The sequence below is a fragment of the Phaenicophaeus curvirostris genome, chromosome 3 (genome assembly GCF_032191515.1).
Source record: "Phaenicophaeus curvirostris isolate KB17595 chromosome 3, BPBGC_Pcur_1.0, whole genome shotgun sequence".
In the NCBI taxonomy this organism is placed as follows: Eukaryota; Metazoa; Chordata; class Aves; order Cuculiformes; family Cuculidae; genus Phaenicophaeus; species Phaenicophaeus curvirostris.
In genome coordinates, this window is record NC_091394.1 from 84207308 (window position 1) to 84221257 (window position 13950).

At 41.6% G+C, this 13950-nt stretch overlaps 1 protein-coding gene and 1 long non-coding RNA gene across 4 annotated transcripts in view; one reads left to right on the forward strand and one right to left on the reverse strand.

Moving 5' to 3' along the window:
* Positions 1 to 928: 928 nt before the first annotated feature.
* Positions 929 to 3687, reverse strand: LOC138718638 (uncharacterized). 2 transcript variants are annotated; one of them, XR_011337131.1, is made up of 3 exons: positions 3182 to 3687; positions 2330 to 2494; positions 929 to 1106 (listed from the first exon to the last, which is right to left on the reverse strand). It is a non-coding gene; the product is annotated as an uncharacterized lncRNA (long non-coding RNA). The 2 variants fall into 2 exon arrangements; XR_011337130.1 differs by lacking the exon at positions 3182 to 3687 and adding an exon at positions 2960 to 3164.
* An 88-nt stretch (positions 3688 to 3775) lies between these two features.
* MED30 (mediator complex subunit 30) overlaps positions 3776 to 13950 on the forward strand; it is a 15994-nt gene continuing 5819 nt past the window's right edge. Inside the window, exons 1-4 of one of the 2 annotated variants that reach the window (XM_069853139.1) lie at positions 3776 to 3988; positions 4395 to 4591; positions 5539 to 5697; positions 7894 to 8004. In XM_069853139.1, the coding sequence (XP_069709240.1) occupies positions 4418 to 4591; positions 5539 to 5697; positions 7894 to 8004 (444 nt within the window). In that variant the 5' untranslated portion in view covers positions 3776 to 3988; positions 4395 to 4417. The remainder of the gene's footprint in view (positions 3989 to 4394; positions 4592 to 5538; positions 5698 to 7893; positions 8005 to 13950) is intronic. The other variant, XM_069853140.1, reaches the window with a different exon arrangement.

Here is a 13950-nt window from a genome sequence, read left to right on the forward strand (position 1 = left end):
GGAACATGAAAAGGCTTGGCTATGGTAAATAACTTAAGTTGGTTACTATCTATAAGAAATCCAGTAGCCATGATGCTTATCCTTCTTCTCTGTGCCACAGCAGAAGGTCCCAATAATACATCACAAGTACAGACAAATTTGCTTAGGGATATATAGAGGGTACAGGAGAAAAGACACAACCAGGGAGACTGAACTCCTTCTATCTTGATTTCTTGCTGTCCTCCTACCACCTTCAGCACCAAAGGACTGTGTAACAGAACCACTTAATGGCAGAGAGGTTATAACTTCTCAGCATCCAGCTTCCCCTCCATCCAGGGAACAGCTGTATCCAGCCTCAAGCCCTTTGCTCCAATGCTTTGGGCTCCATTCCGATCTAATCCATTTTACCTAGCACTACCGTGGATGAGCCTGCTTCCCTCTAAATGGCTGCCTTCATAGTTCATGAAAATACTTGCCTGGGTGGGGAAAAACAGTGTCACAAAAAAATCCACCCACACACAGAAAACCCCAAACCCACAATCAGCCTCACCTAATCACAGTCCACAACTGTTTCCTTTGGCCTATAAATGTAATCTCCGCTGAATTAAATTCCACCCAACTCAACTGTCTGTGTTTGCCACATACTAAAAAAGTTATGTGCTCTGCTGTTAGCTATCACAGCTTGCTAACAGTAAAATCGTGCCTTCTCTGTTTATTGTTGGCAAAGGTTCCACAAAGCCCCACTATTTCTCCTTGAATCCACACATAAACACCGAATGGGACAGGACCGAGAACAAAAGTCCTTTCCTGGCTAACACATTTCCCCTACACCCATCTGTCACCCTCAGAGCAGTATGCAAGCACTGCTGCTAAGGAACAGAGCAAGGAGAGCTGGGAGGGAGTACACTCCTCTTTATTAAAGAAAAACAGAATGATCCAGGAATTCCACAAGTTCTGTTTATTTTTACATAGAATGGTTTCTTTTGTCTTACAAGCATATCAAGCAATTTACAGAAAATTATTAAGACAAAAGCAACAACTATCCTCTTCCCTCACTACTGAGGACTGTTCCGGACAGAGCATAGCCACACCATCTTCAGAATTTCTCAGGGTATATGAGTGAGAACCTATTAGAATACAAAAAAATCATGAACTCTTATTATTGTGAAAATGATAATCACTGAAGTAGTCACTCTAAAATTATAATTTCAGATTTGGGTTAAGGTTGATTGGACTAGAATATTATGTGTTGACATATGCTCCTTGTTACTGTTTTGGTAGCTTCTCTATAAGCCAACAACAAAGGCTGCAGCATCCTAAGACACTGGGTGAACTGATGCCATAGAAATTGAAATGGATGTGAAATACGAACTGTCTGATTTGGACACCTTCCAGATGAAAGTACTTGGCCCAAGCTGAAGTCAGACAATGGCTGCTTAACAGATTACTTTTATAAAGCAAAATATATATTCATCTGTTTCTCATTCAACCAAGAAAACATTCCTCATCTAAAAGGAGGAGACTCCTTTGTCAAGGAGTGAAAATCAGAGTTTGATGGCTCCACCGATTGGCAGTGAAGAACACTAGGCCTCCTAGCAACGTTCTTCTGCACCCTTCGCATGCAGGCTTGGCTCTGCATTGCAACTGCCTACTGTACGTGACAATCATATACTTCAGGATATGACTGTACATGGAGTGCGTCTGGCAGCCCTGAATAGTAGGTGGTCTGAATTGCTCATTACTCTTATGCTATCAGATTTCAGGCAGCAAGTTAGGCAGTGTGAACAGAGCTCTTGAGTGTGCAATCATAAGAGGACAACATTATTCTTTGTGCTCAACTCTTGAACAGCTTTTGCACCATTTCCTTAACGTACAATGAGCTGCGAGGTAAGCCCTCACACAAACACTTGTGTGAAATTCTTTGAGGGGTGCTCTTCCCAAGCATTGTCTAGCCAGACATCATGGGATGTCTTTTTGATGTCTGAAAATATCCCCCTTTTTTACGAACAATTTTTCCCTATCCATGTAAGAAACCATTTTTATAGCTTTTATGACAAGGTATTTGTTAAAATACTTTGGAATCATTTACATTGTGCCTTGGCAAAAGCAGTGTGCTATAGAGAATTTAGCCAGGCAGCAAAAACCTTCAATTTAGGGAAGGGGGTGGCGTTTCAACTCATTAATTTGTTCCTGAAGTAAAAAATGTTTTCTGCAGCAAAATGCCTCTCACAGCAAGTTTATACAGTTCTGTCCCTGAATGTTCCTTGACTGCTTTTTCCTTTCTTTAATGAAGGCTGTATATCACATGTCAAACTTGTGATCTATTTTTACAGCAGTACAAATGCAATACCTTTCACACAACAGATCATTCATAACATCAGTTTGAATATAGCACAACTACTTTAAGACTGTAGTTCCTCAGAATTTGTAAGAAACTGCAGGTATATAAATGCTCTCTTCTGCACTTTCAGGTAATTATAGTCAAAATCACTCAGAGTCCTGAGTATGACATCAACTGCAAAAAAAGAAAAATTTGTCATTTACTGATTTTTGCATATTAATTTTTTTTCATTATACAGACAGACAGCAAGCACTAACAAAAAGTACAGACAATTAATATCTATCAGCCCTCATGGACCTTGCTTTGTTTCTTTCTGAGGGTGTTTCTTCTTCTTCGCACAGGAGGTCTTGCCACACTTCCAAACGGCACCAATTCCACTGTTTGGTGGAGTACAAGCACACTGGGTGGACAACACAGAAATGCTTTATACCCACACAAATATTGTGATACAGGAAGACCAAAGCATAAGGCTTTTCCGTATTAGTAACAATGCATCTATGCAAGAAATAGCAGTAGTACACTTATAAAGGTATAAAGTCGATAATTGTTCCTATGTATAGCCACATATATATGTCACAAAACAGATATTCAGAAATTTGTCAACATGACACACCAAAACCGCTATGTCCAAATCCTCACCTTCATAGTGATTGATAGGAATGGTTGGACTCGATGACCCAGTGGATCTTTTCCAACCTAGTGATTCTGTGATTACAGGGGTGGCGTGACTTCATACAATCATCGTGTAATCACAGAATGGTTAGGGTTGGAAGGGACACTTAAAAGATCACCTAGGCCAAGTACCATGGGCAGGGACATCTTCCACTCAATCAAGCTGCTCAAAGCCCCATTCAACCTCACCTTGAATGCTTCCAGGGACAGGGCATCTACCATCTCTCCGTGCAACCTGTTCCACTGCTTGACCACCAATGTTTCTTCCTCATACCTAGTCTAAACCCACCATCTTTACGTTTAAAACCACCACCTCTTGTCCTATCGCAACAGGCTCTGCTAAAAAGTTTATCCCCACCTTTTGTATAAAGTGCTCTTAAGTACTGAAAGGCTGCAGCCTTCCTGCAGCCTTCTCTTCTACATGCTGAAAAACCCCACCTCTCTCAGCCTGATCTCATAGGAGGGGTGTTCTATTTTCGTGGCCCCCCTCTGGCCCTGCTCCAACAGGTCCATGCCTCCCCTGTCCTGAGGACTCCACGGCTGGATGCGGCGCTAAGATCCTGACCCAACTTTCCAACCTCAAGAAACCCCTCTCAAGGCCTCGGAGCTGACAGCCCCCGACTCCAACGCCCCCACAAGCCTCTTTTAACCGAACGAGCCAGCGAAGATCAACAGCCCGGAGCCGACACCTCCCGACCCGCCCGGGCACCCGCCCCACGTGACGCCGTGGTGTCACTTCCGCTTCCCCCCCCCACCCCCGCAACGCCGAGCGCTTCCGGCCGCGCGTTCCCAGGGCAACGCGGCGCCCCCCGAGCTGCGGCCGTGGGGCTGCCGCGCTGCGGGCCCGGTGGTTCCGGAGAAGGAGCCCCACCCTGCTCCAGCGCCCAGCGAAGCGGTGGCGAGTGAGGGAGCGGGACCCAGACCGAAGGGCGCTGCGCTGAGCTGCCTGTTATCGGCTGAGCTGATGTACAGGACCGCGTGTGGGGAAAAGGAACGGTGTGGCCTCGTCCCAGTGGGGGGCAAAGGACGGGGTGGCCTCGTCCCAGTGGGGGGCAAAGGACGGGGTGGCCTCGTCCCAGTGGGGGACAAAGGACGGGGTGGCCTCGTCCCACTGTGGGGAAAGGACGGGGTGGCCTCGTCCCACTGGGGGACAAAGGACGGGGTGGCCTCGTCCCACTGGGGGACAAAGGACGGGGTGGTCTCGTCCCACTGGGGGACAAAGGACGGGGTAGCCTCATCCCAGCGGGGGGAAAGGACGGGGTGGCCTCGTCCTAGTGAGGGGAAAAGGACAGCGTAGCCTCCTCCTGGGGGGAAGGAACGGTGTAGCCACTGCACAGAAGTTTGTGTATTATGGTAGCCTCAAACAAGTACTTAATCATTCTGTCTTAACTTCTTTGTGCAGCTGGGACTGGGTAACGTCAGGAAATGTCAACTCCCCCCCTGGCCGGGGCGGGCATGCCGCCCGGTGCTTTCTCAGGGGCACAGGCGCAAGCAGCTAGGGAGGTGAACACGGCTTCTCTCTGTCGAATTGGCCAAGAGACCGTGCAGGACATCGTATTCCGAACCATGGAAATCTTCCAGTTACTGAGGAACATGCAGGTGAGACATAACTTTTTATAGTCCTCATCTGCCCATGTTTTTACCACCGGCTGTCATTATGTGTAGGCACAGGATGTAGCTTCAGACTTCTAAATAGAAAACTCAAACTGCTTTGAAAAGGGGAATTGATTGGAGAACTGAGTATTACTCTTAATATATTTGTTTACTCCTGTACATTAAGTGAACACGGAGAATATTCAGAAATGCTGAATTGTTATCACCCTTACAATAAATGTATTCTAAATATATGTAATATCTGTGGTTTCATTTATGAATAGCACAGTCTATTTATATGCTCATTATGTTTCCCTAGTTTTGTTAACATCTGGGGAGTAATTTTAGAGGAATTTTCATTGATTTTTTTTGTAATATTTTCTACCTAGAACTTTGTGACATTTTTTTTTGTTATTAAAGTGGAAATTATCCTTATTTATGACTATTATTGAGAAAATGTACAGACTCTTATTGTATTGCTTTGTTGAGAGTAAAAGAGTAAAAGTCTCTCCCATTCCCTATGTGGTTTCTTGACACTACCAGTTTCCTTCTGTAATTATCTCAGGTATAGGTGTACGTACTTGAGAGTGTTGGTAACTTTAAGTTCATTTTGATTGAATTTTTGAATTGTGACCTGGTTTTGAGAAACAAAGTCTCACAGTGTAATACTCGTAACAGTTAACAGTAGTGTCCTTCTAAAGCATTTTGAAGACACTCACTGGAGAGTTACAGAGAGACTGAAAATAACCAAAATGTAGAATGCATGAAGCTGTTTGACAGCAGTGATTTGGTGGATAAAATACAGAGTTTTGCTGATTTTTACGAGTATAATGTGATTGTCATATTTTAAAATATACAAACCCCCCTCTGATTTATTTTAGTTTTTTTTTTAGTTCCTGTGACAGAAAGTGTAATGTAATATTTTTAACGGTTTGGGGTTTTGGTTCTCCAAGTTACCGAATGGTGTCACTTATCATACTGGAACATATCAAGACAGACTGGGAAAGCTGCAGGAACATCTCCGTCAGCTATCGATACTGTTCAGAAAACTGAGACTAGTCTATGACAAATGCAATGAAAACTGTGCTGGACTCGATCCTATTCCCATAGAAGTAAGTATCTTTATTTATATATGAAGTACAAGTGAGACTAACTGCTCTCTGCTTAGTATGTCGTCCATTGTGAGTTGCAAGAAGCTAATAATAAACAAGTTTAAGGGAGACTGGAATTGTTTAGTGGACTGAATTCTGTTTATTATTAGAAGGTCGTTGAAAGATTATGAAATTTTCACATTAACATAATAAATTCTTACCAGTTGGCAGGGACCCAGTTTTGAAATTAAACTTCACTTAAGATTTTAGGCCTTTTCCTCAGGCTTCTTGTTACATTCACCAGTTCATTTCCCCTGAGTGAAAAAAAAAAAAAAGGATCAGGGAAAGTGATTTTTTTTTTTTTTTTGTAAAAGAGATTGTTTTAGTGAGGAAGAAAATCTACTTTAAACCCTGGTCTACTAGTCTCGTTCCCTGAATAATAAATGTTATTCCCTTGTGTTGGCCATCAGTCTGTGCCTCCATAGTCCCCAGCGAGCCTTAAGCCAATACGAACCAAATCTGAATGTGCAGTGGTGGTGGAAAAGTGAATAGTGTAAGACTTAGAGGAAGGAGGATTGGCCAAAGCTTTTCCTATTAACTTTTTCCTCATGAATTACGTTGTTTCTAATTCCTAGTAATACTCCTAAAGCCTGTTTTGTGTTATGATTTGAGTTACTACAGCTTTATTAAAGAACTGTGAAATTCTTTAATTACTGGACTACTTTTGGATTCTAAGGAAACTCTATTAAGGGAGTTCTGGCTGTCCGTTGAGTTTTTAGTCATTTAAGCACAATGTTTTATAATTGAGTCTCTTCACGGAACAGGAATAAAGAAATGGAGGACTCCATTCTGTGTAGTCTGTTCCAGACTACAGATCTACTTCTGTCAGCAGTCACTGCCATGTGTTTTAGAGAGGGGTATTCGGAAAACTAACAGCAAGCAATGGAGTAAAATAACTTTCCCATTAAGAAATAAAACCTTTTTTTTGTGTGGTTTGTTAGATTTTACTTGAGTGCAGTAGCTTCATACTTGTGTCCCCTTTAAAAGCTTTTGATGTGTCTTATTTCCACATCCAGTTGGGGTGAGGTGGGGTTGATCTGTTTGGTTTTTTTCATTTTGCCATTTTTTTCCTGTTACCAGGATGAAAAAACAAAAAAATACATAGAGAAAATGGGTAGTCCCTTTAAAGTAAGTTTTCCATCACATTGCTGCTGAATGCTTCATAACATTATACCCCAACCTAAGTAACAAGTTGATATGCGTTCAATGAGCAGCCTGCTCCCAGACTTTTAAACTAATGTCTCTTGCTCGTTTGCATCGATTACAAGTCTCTCATTTATCTCTAATGTCTATGCAAACAAGGATGTAATTTTGTTATCAACATTAGCTTTTCTCAGTTCAGGACAGCAAAGTCTACAATAGACTGTAGACTTTACAGACATACGTTATATATAAAATGTTACAGCTTATAGTAATTACTTTTTAATAAGATGTTAGTAGTTTGGGAGTGTTCTGGCACATCAGTGTGTATCTGTTTTGTGTCTAGTACGTTTACTGATCCTTTTTTTCTTTTAGAGAGGGCACATACATGAACATTCATTTAGAAATTTTCTATCAAAGGATTTTTCCCTTTATAGAAGCTTACAAAAAAAAGGCAGTACCTTGTGTTTGAGGAGATCATGGTGGGAAATTCTTAGGGAAAAACCTCCTATAAGGTAACTGTAGGCCTGGTGTCCAGGATAGCCAAATGGAGGCCCACTAAAGTTGCAAATGTTAGGGTATTAACCAAGTAGCTATGTAAAGCCAGCCATAATTATGTTTACTATATCACTGAAATAATTTTTATAATAATGCTAATTTCATGTTTATGTATTTCATACTGTGGAATAGTAAATTTTAAAATCACCATCTGCAATGTTCAGGAATATGAGAATTACTTGTGACAAACATCTTAAAATGTAAAAACTGGGTTCTGCCTGCAGTTGTGAAGTTGCTTAGGTCTAGGTGTGATAATATGTGGGATCATGTCTTTTTGAAGCACGCTATTTTCCTGGAGAACCAGCTGAGGTCTTTGCAAGGCCTTTGGGTTTGAGGTGATGAGGTAAGCCTGTCTCTGCTTCCTCTTGAGAAGTCAGAAACTTTGGAGAAAATAGTTTTGGTCTGGCTTTTATTTATTTTTTCCTTTTTTTTTTAAGTTAATGTTTCTTGTCTTCACAGCAACTTATTCCGTATGTTGAAGAAGATGGCTCTAAGCACGATGATCGTGGTGCTGCAAGTCAGCTTCGTTTTGCTAGTGAAGAGAAAAGAGAAATCATGGAAGTCAATAAGGTAACGAAGTTGAAATTAACTTGTATATAACTGTATATACTTCTTGCATGAAACTATTTCAGAATTACCTTTTAGTGAGCAATTATTTTAGCTGTACCTCTGCCTGTAGAGGTTAGGTTTCCTGGCAGTTTTAGCTTATGCCTCTTTTTGAACTGATATATATATTCTTCTGAGTGCACTGTATTATGTTTATGCTTCACCCACTAAACATCGGCAGTAGAGATCTAGGTATGGTGCCTGTTGAACTTCTCTTTACACCTTAGACATTAAAAGAATGGGAATTGAACATCAGATGTGTAAATATTATCACATGAGTTGTTTAAGGATTTTCAGGGCTACTTTCTGTGTTTTGACAGTTTAAGGAAGACCATTTCTTTTGTTAAATGTAGCATTTATTGAATCTTGACACATTCAGGAAAAATGTATAGTATATGCTATTAAAGATGCTGTTAAATTTTCAGTTTGAGTGGCAGTATGCAGTTGAGTATGATTACTAAAGATGGATTCAAATCTAAAAATAAATATGTAGTAAATGCTAATATAATATTGAGATTAAAAATATGTAGATTTCCCAGACCACGATTTTGAACATTGTTTCTTCAGTCTGTGAAGTACAAAGGGTGGTATATATTGTATGTAATGTTGCACTGTGAATTTATGCACATCTATTTGCAGTCTTTTAAGTTTTAATAAGCGTAAGTGTCGATATTTGCTATGTCTTTGGTAGCTTTATGACATGTTTTTGCCCCTGTTGTTGTACTTGTATGCTAATATGTTTTTAAACCTCCTTGGTGTGATCTTTTAAAAAGAATTTCATAGATGTTTATCATGAGTTCTAAACCTTGAAAAGGGTTTAGATGTTACAGGACCATTGGTAGCAAATTAATAGCTAAGAATGTATGCAAACACTCGCTTGGATCTGGTCTGACATCCTGTATTTATGCTTAAATGCCTAGATCTGGTTTCCAGATTTCCACAGTAAATCTTCAGAAGATAGTTGAACTTTCTTTGGTGTTTTTATCAACCAATATTTACTAACTGCTGCAAAACCAATGTAAACTTCTTGATTTTGAAAGCACGCCGAATTTTTTGTTTTGTGTTGATGAAAATGCTGTGACAGACAAACCAGCACGACAGACGAAGAAGCATTTTGTATTTTGACCCACTGTCTTTCTCTCCTTTCAGCTGGTTGTCCTGCTTCACTTAATCCTTTTTGCTGTGATAGGAATTATCTTTTCAGTCTTGCTTGTTAGTGGTAGTGAAAAAAGCATTATTGTAATAATCCAATACTTTGACACTATTGAGACTTTTGAATTCTTAGACTATTCATGGGTCTTTTAATTTTGTCCTTCTTCCTGTCTTCAATCAGTCTGATCCCTGTGTATGTGAGAGACTGCCCTGTAGCATGGAACACACCCAAAACTAGTAGATCATAGAAACCTTGTGGATCATATATTCTCACACGAAAACATCCTTCCAGTACCCACTGGCTTGAAACGTATCACCTGTGCTTTGCTAGCACAGTTGTCTGGGAGGGGTCATCCTCAGTGGAAGAAGAGGAGCATTGTGTACTTTCCTGTAATTACCACTTCACTCTTGGGGCAGAAGAGCCTGATGATGTAGCAGAGCTTCAAAGTGCTGCAGTAACTTTTGATGTCATTTTACTGTATAATGACATCTTTTGGTCTTATTACTTTATTTACTCTACTATGTTAGACTTCTCATTTAGATCAGAAGTCTTAATGCCTCCACCTTGGCTAAGATGTGCTTGTCCATTAATTTAAAACATAGATCAGTTTACAAGGTAATGAATTTCTGTCCCAGCAATTCAGTAGTATTTAGCGACTGTAGGCTTAAATAAAACCTATTAAGCTTAAAAACAAAAGGGATTTTTGCCAGCAGTTACTAAGAAGAGTGCACAATTATTATTAAAAAAAACCCAACCAAACTATTTATTGAGCACTGATGACCTCTGCCTTTTGTACTAAACAATTCTCTCCTGCAGTTCCCAAAATTTTGCTTATTCCTTTTATCCGTATTTGCCTTCTGGGCTTGTAAATTGTTGGGGTGATTGAGTGTTCAGGAATAAACAATTCACTATTCCAGAATCACATGAACATTTGCACTAGTCTATTAATACAAGTCCTGATCCAGTTTTCATTGAACATAGTTATTATCTGCAACAATTGGAAGCTATTACCTATTTGTTCTCCTTTGTCTTCATATTTTTTGAGTCCTCAATGTTCTGTCTACACGCTTCTTGCTTTCTAAGTATTGCATCATCCATAGTATTTTCAGTGTCAGGCTCACCTTGGGTCCATGGTCTTATATTACATTTGACAGAACAGAAAATACCAAATCACAGACTGAAAACACTAATTTGTGTTGCTGCCTTATCAGCAGTTTTCTTTACTGCTTGTTTTTAGAAATGTAGCAAGTACAGCTTTGGGGTTTTGGATGCTGGTTTCAAATGAAGCACTTAGGAAAAACCATCACATAATTAGTAGGCTCAATACATTTGGGTGAAAATGAAATTATGTGAAAGAGCACACTTGACTATGCTGAAAACTTGTATTACTTCTAAACCGTCTTTCATGCTATTTGCATGTATTTTGGGTTTTTTATTTTTCACCCTAAATATGAATGTGTATCAAGGAACACTTCAACAAGAAAGGAAGAGTTGTTTATTTGGACACCTTATTAGCAAATTAATCTGGACTGAAAGCAGTTCCATCCTGTTTTGGGTACCCAAAGTGATTCTTTGCAGTGGTAGAATCATAGGGGAATTTAGGCTTAATGGTGGGAGGTCTGGCAACTCACTGAAACTCAACTCAAAGCAGGAGCAACTATCAAAGTTGAGTCCAGTAGCATTTTGAATATCTGTAAGGATGGAAATTCTACTCTTTCTGGGCCATTCTTAAGTGTTTGTCAGCTTTCACTATGATGGTTCCTGTAGGAATTTTCGGTGTTGTAACTCGTGTCCACTGCTGCTTGTCCTTATGCTGAGTACATTCAAGAAGAGTCCAGCTTTATCTTCTCTGTGATATGTATTAGGTTGCTGAAGACAGCATTGCAATTCTGCCTTAGCCTTCTGTGCGCAGCAGAACAAATCTCACTCTAATCATCTTAGTAGCCTTCTGCTAGACATTTTTCAGTATGTTAGTATTGAGCCCCAAATTGTGCAATTGTTCTCCAGAGCCGTATAGAGGAGAATAACAGTTTTACTTGACCTGATAGCTACACTCTTGCTAATATACACACACATTGTGCAGTGTGCAGTTAGTCTTCATTGTCACGGTCACCTTGTTCTTGTGTCTGGACATGACTTTTTTTACATGACTTTGTAAAAATCTTTCTACAAATATATAAATAATAAAAGGAGGACTAGGGAGACCATACAGTCCCTATTGGACACAGAAGGAACAACGGTGACAGGGGATGAGGAAAAGGCTGAGGTACTTAATGCCTTCTTTGCCTCAGTCTTTAGTTGTAAGGAGGGTCGTTCCGTCTGTGTACAAACCCAGGACCTAGAGGAGCATAATGAGGCTCCTGTGATCCAAGAGGAGGTGGTCAGAGCCTTGCTAGCCCGACTAGACAGCCACAAGTCTATGGGGCCAGACGGGATTCACCCTAGGGTACTGAAGGAGCTGGCGGATGTGCTGGCCAAACCCCTTTCCATCATCTTTCAACAGTCCTGGAAGACTGGGGAAATTCCACTGGACTGGAGGCTGGCTGATGTCGTGCCCATCTAGAAGAAGGGTCGCAGGGAGGATCCAGGAAACTACAGGCCTGTCAATCTGACCTCAGTGCCAGGGAAAGTCATGGAGCAGGTGATCTTGGGTGCTATCATGAAGCACATGCAAGAGAACCGGGTGATCAGGCCCAGTCAACATGGGTTCATAAAAGGCAGGTCTTGCCAGACTAACCTGATCGCCTTCTATGACAAAGTGACTCGGCTGCTGGATGAGGGAAAGGCTGTGGATGTGGTCTTCCTGGACTTCAGTAAAGCCTTTGACACAGTTTCTCACAGCATTCTGCTTGAGAAGCTGTCAGCCTCTGGCCTGGACAGGCGCACACTCTCCTGGGTGGAAAACTGGTTGGATGGCCGGGCCCAGAGAGTGGTGGGAAATGGTGTGAAATCCAGCTGGAGGCCAGTGACAAGTGGGGTTCCCCAGGGCTCAGTGCTGGGTCCAGCCCTGTTCAATGTCTTTATCTATCACCTGGATGAAGGCATCGAGTGCACCCTGAGCAAGTTTGCGGATGACACTAAGCTGGGTGGAAGTGTCGATCTGCTGGAGGGTAGAGAAGCTCTGCAAAGGGATCTGGACAGGCTGGACCGCTGGGCAGAGTCCAATGGCATGAGGTTTAACAAGGCCAAATGCCGGGTCCTGCACTTGGGGCACAACAACCCTATGCAGTGCTACAGACTAGGAGAAGTCTGTCTAGAAAGCTGCCTGGAGGAGAGGGACCTGGGGGTGTTGGTTGACAACCGACTGAATATGAGCCAGCAGTGTGCCCAGGTGGCCAAGAAGGCCAATGGCATCTTGGCTTGTATCAGAAATGGTGTGACCAGCAGGTCCAGGGAGGTTATCCTCCCTCTGTACTCAGCACTGGTGAGACCGCTCCTCGAATCCTGTGTTCAGTTCTGGGCCCCTCACCACAAGAAGGATGTTGAGGCTCTGGAGCGAGTCCAGAGAAGGGGCAACAAAGCTGGTGAAGGGGCTGGAGAACAAGCCTTATGAAGAACGGCTGAGAGAGCTGGGGTTGTTTAGCCTGGAGAAGAAGAGGCTGAGGGGAGACCTCATTGCTCTCTATAACTATCTGAAAGGAGGTTGTAGAGAGGAGGGAGCTGGCCTCTTCTCCCAAGTGACAGGGGACAGGACAAGAGGGAGTGGCCTCAAGCTCCACCAGGGGAGATTTAGGCTGGACATTAGGAAAAAATTCTTCACAGAAAGGGTCATTGGGCACTGGAACAGGCTGCCCAGGGAGGTGGTTGAGTCACCTTCCCTGGAGGTGTTTAAGGCATGGGTGGACGAGGTGCTGAGGGATATGGTTTAGTGTTTGATAGGAACGGTTGGACTCGATGATCCGGTGGGTCTCTTCCGACCTGGTTATTCTGTGATTCTGTGACTTCCAGAAGAACTTACTGCACAGTCTTTCTGCGATCTGAGTTTAGGCTGAATGGCCTGTAGCTTCCATATTTTTTCTGGGTCTCCCTCCTTGCCTTTCTTGAAGATGAGTTGAGATGTTTCATTTTATCCAGACCCTTTCCTCCATCTCCAGTAGAAAATTTTGTAGAGTCATATTGTAGAGTCATATTGTAGAGTCTTGTCATCAGCCAGCTCTCTCAGCATTCAGATGCATTTTATTCCATATAATGAAATATTTCCTTTTCAGTTTCATATAATATGCAAGATTTTTCATGCAGTTTCCTATATCAAAATGATGTCGTGGTTACAAAGTTGAGAAACATTCATAAACATGAAGTTTAAAGCTGTCCTTCCAATCCCAGTTGTCCCCTTTTGTCCTCATATAAATGCATATTATACAACCTTTATTAGATTATTACATTTGGTTCCTTTTCTTTCCCCTCATCCCTTCCCGCTTTCTTTTCTGGAAGTGTCCTTGAGCTATTCTACTTTTGTTGCAGACTAGGCACTACTTAGATTGAATCAGTATTGTGATAAACCAGGATTCTTATAATCTTATTTATGTATTGTGTAACTTACATGAGGGTATTGAATAAGTAGGGAATTTGGGAATAAGAAGGAAGGATTTAATGCAAGTACTAAATAATTGAAGGTTGATCTTGAGCACTGGATTTTATTTCACGTCTCTGCCACAAAATAGCTGCAGTAGTTGTTCATTTTTCCCCTTGCATTGGTGATAGCTGTCTTTTGAATGTGTGGGAAGCTGTTAAAATACAAAGTTTTGTGATGGACTTGA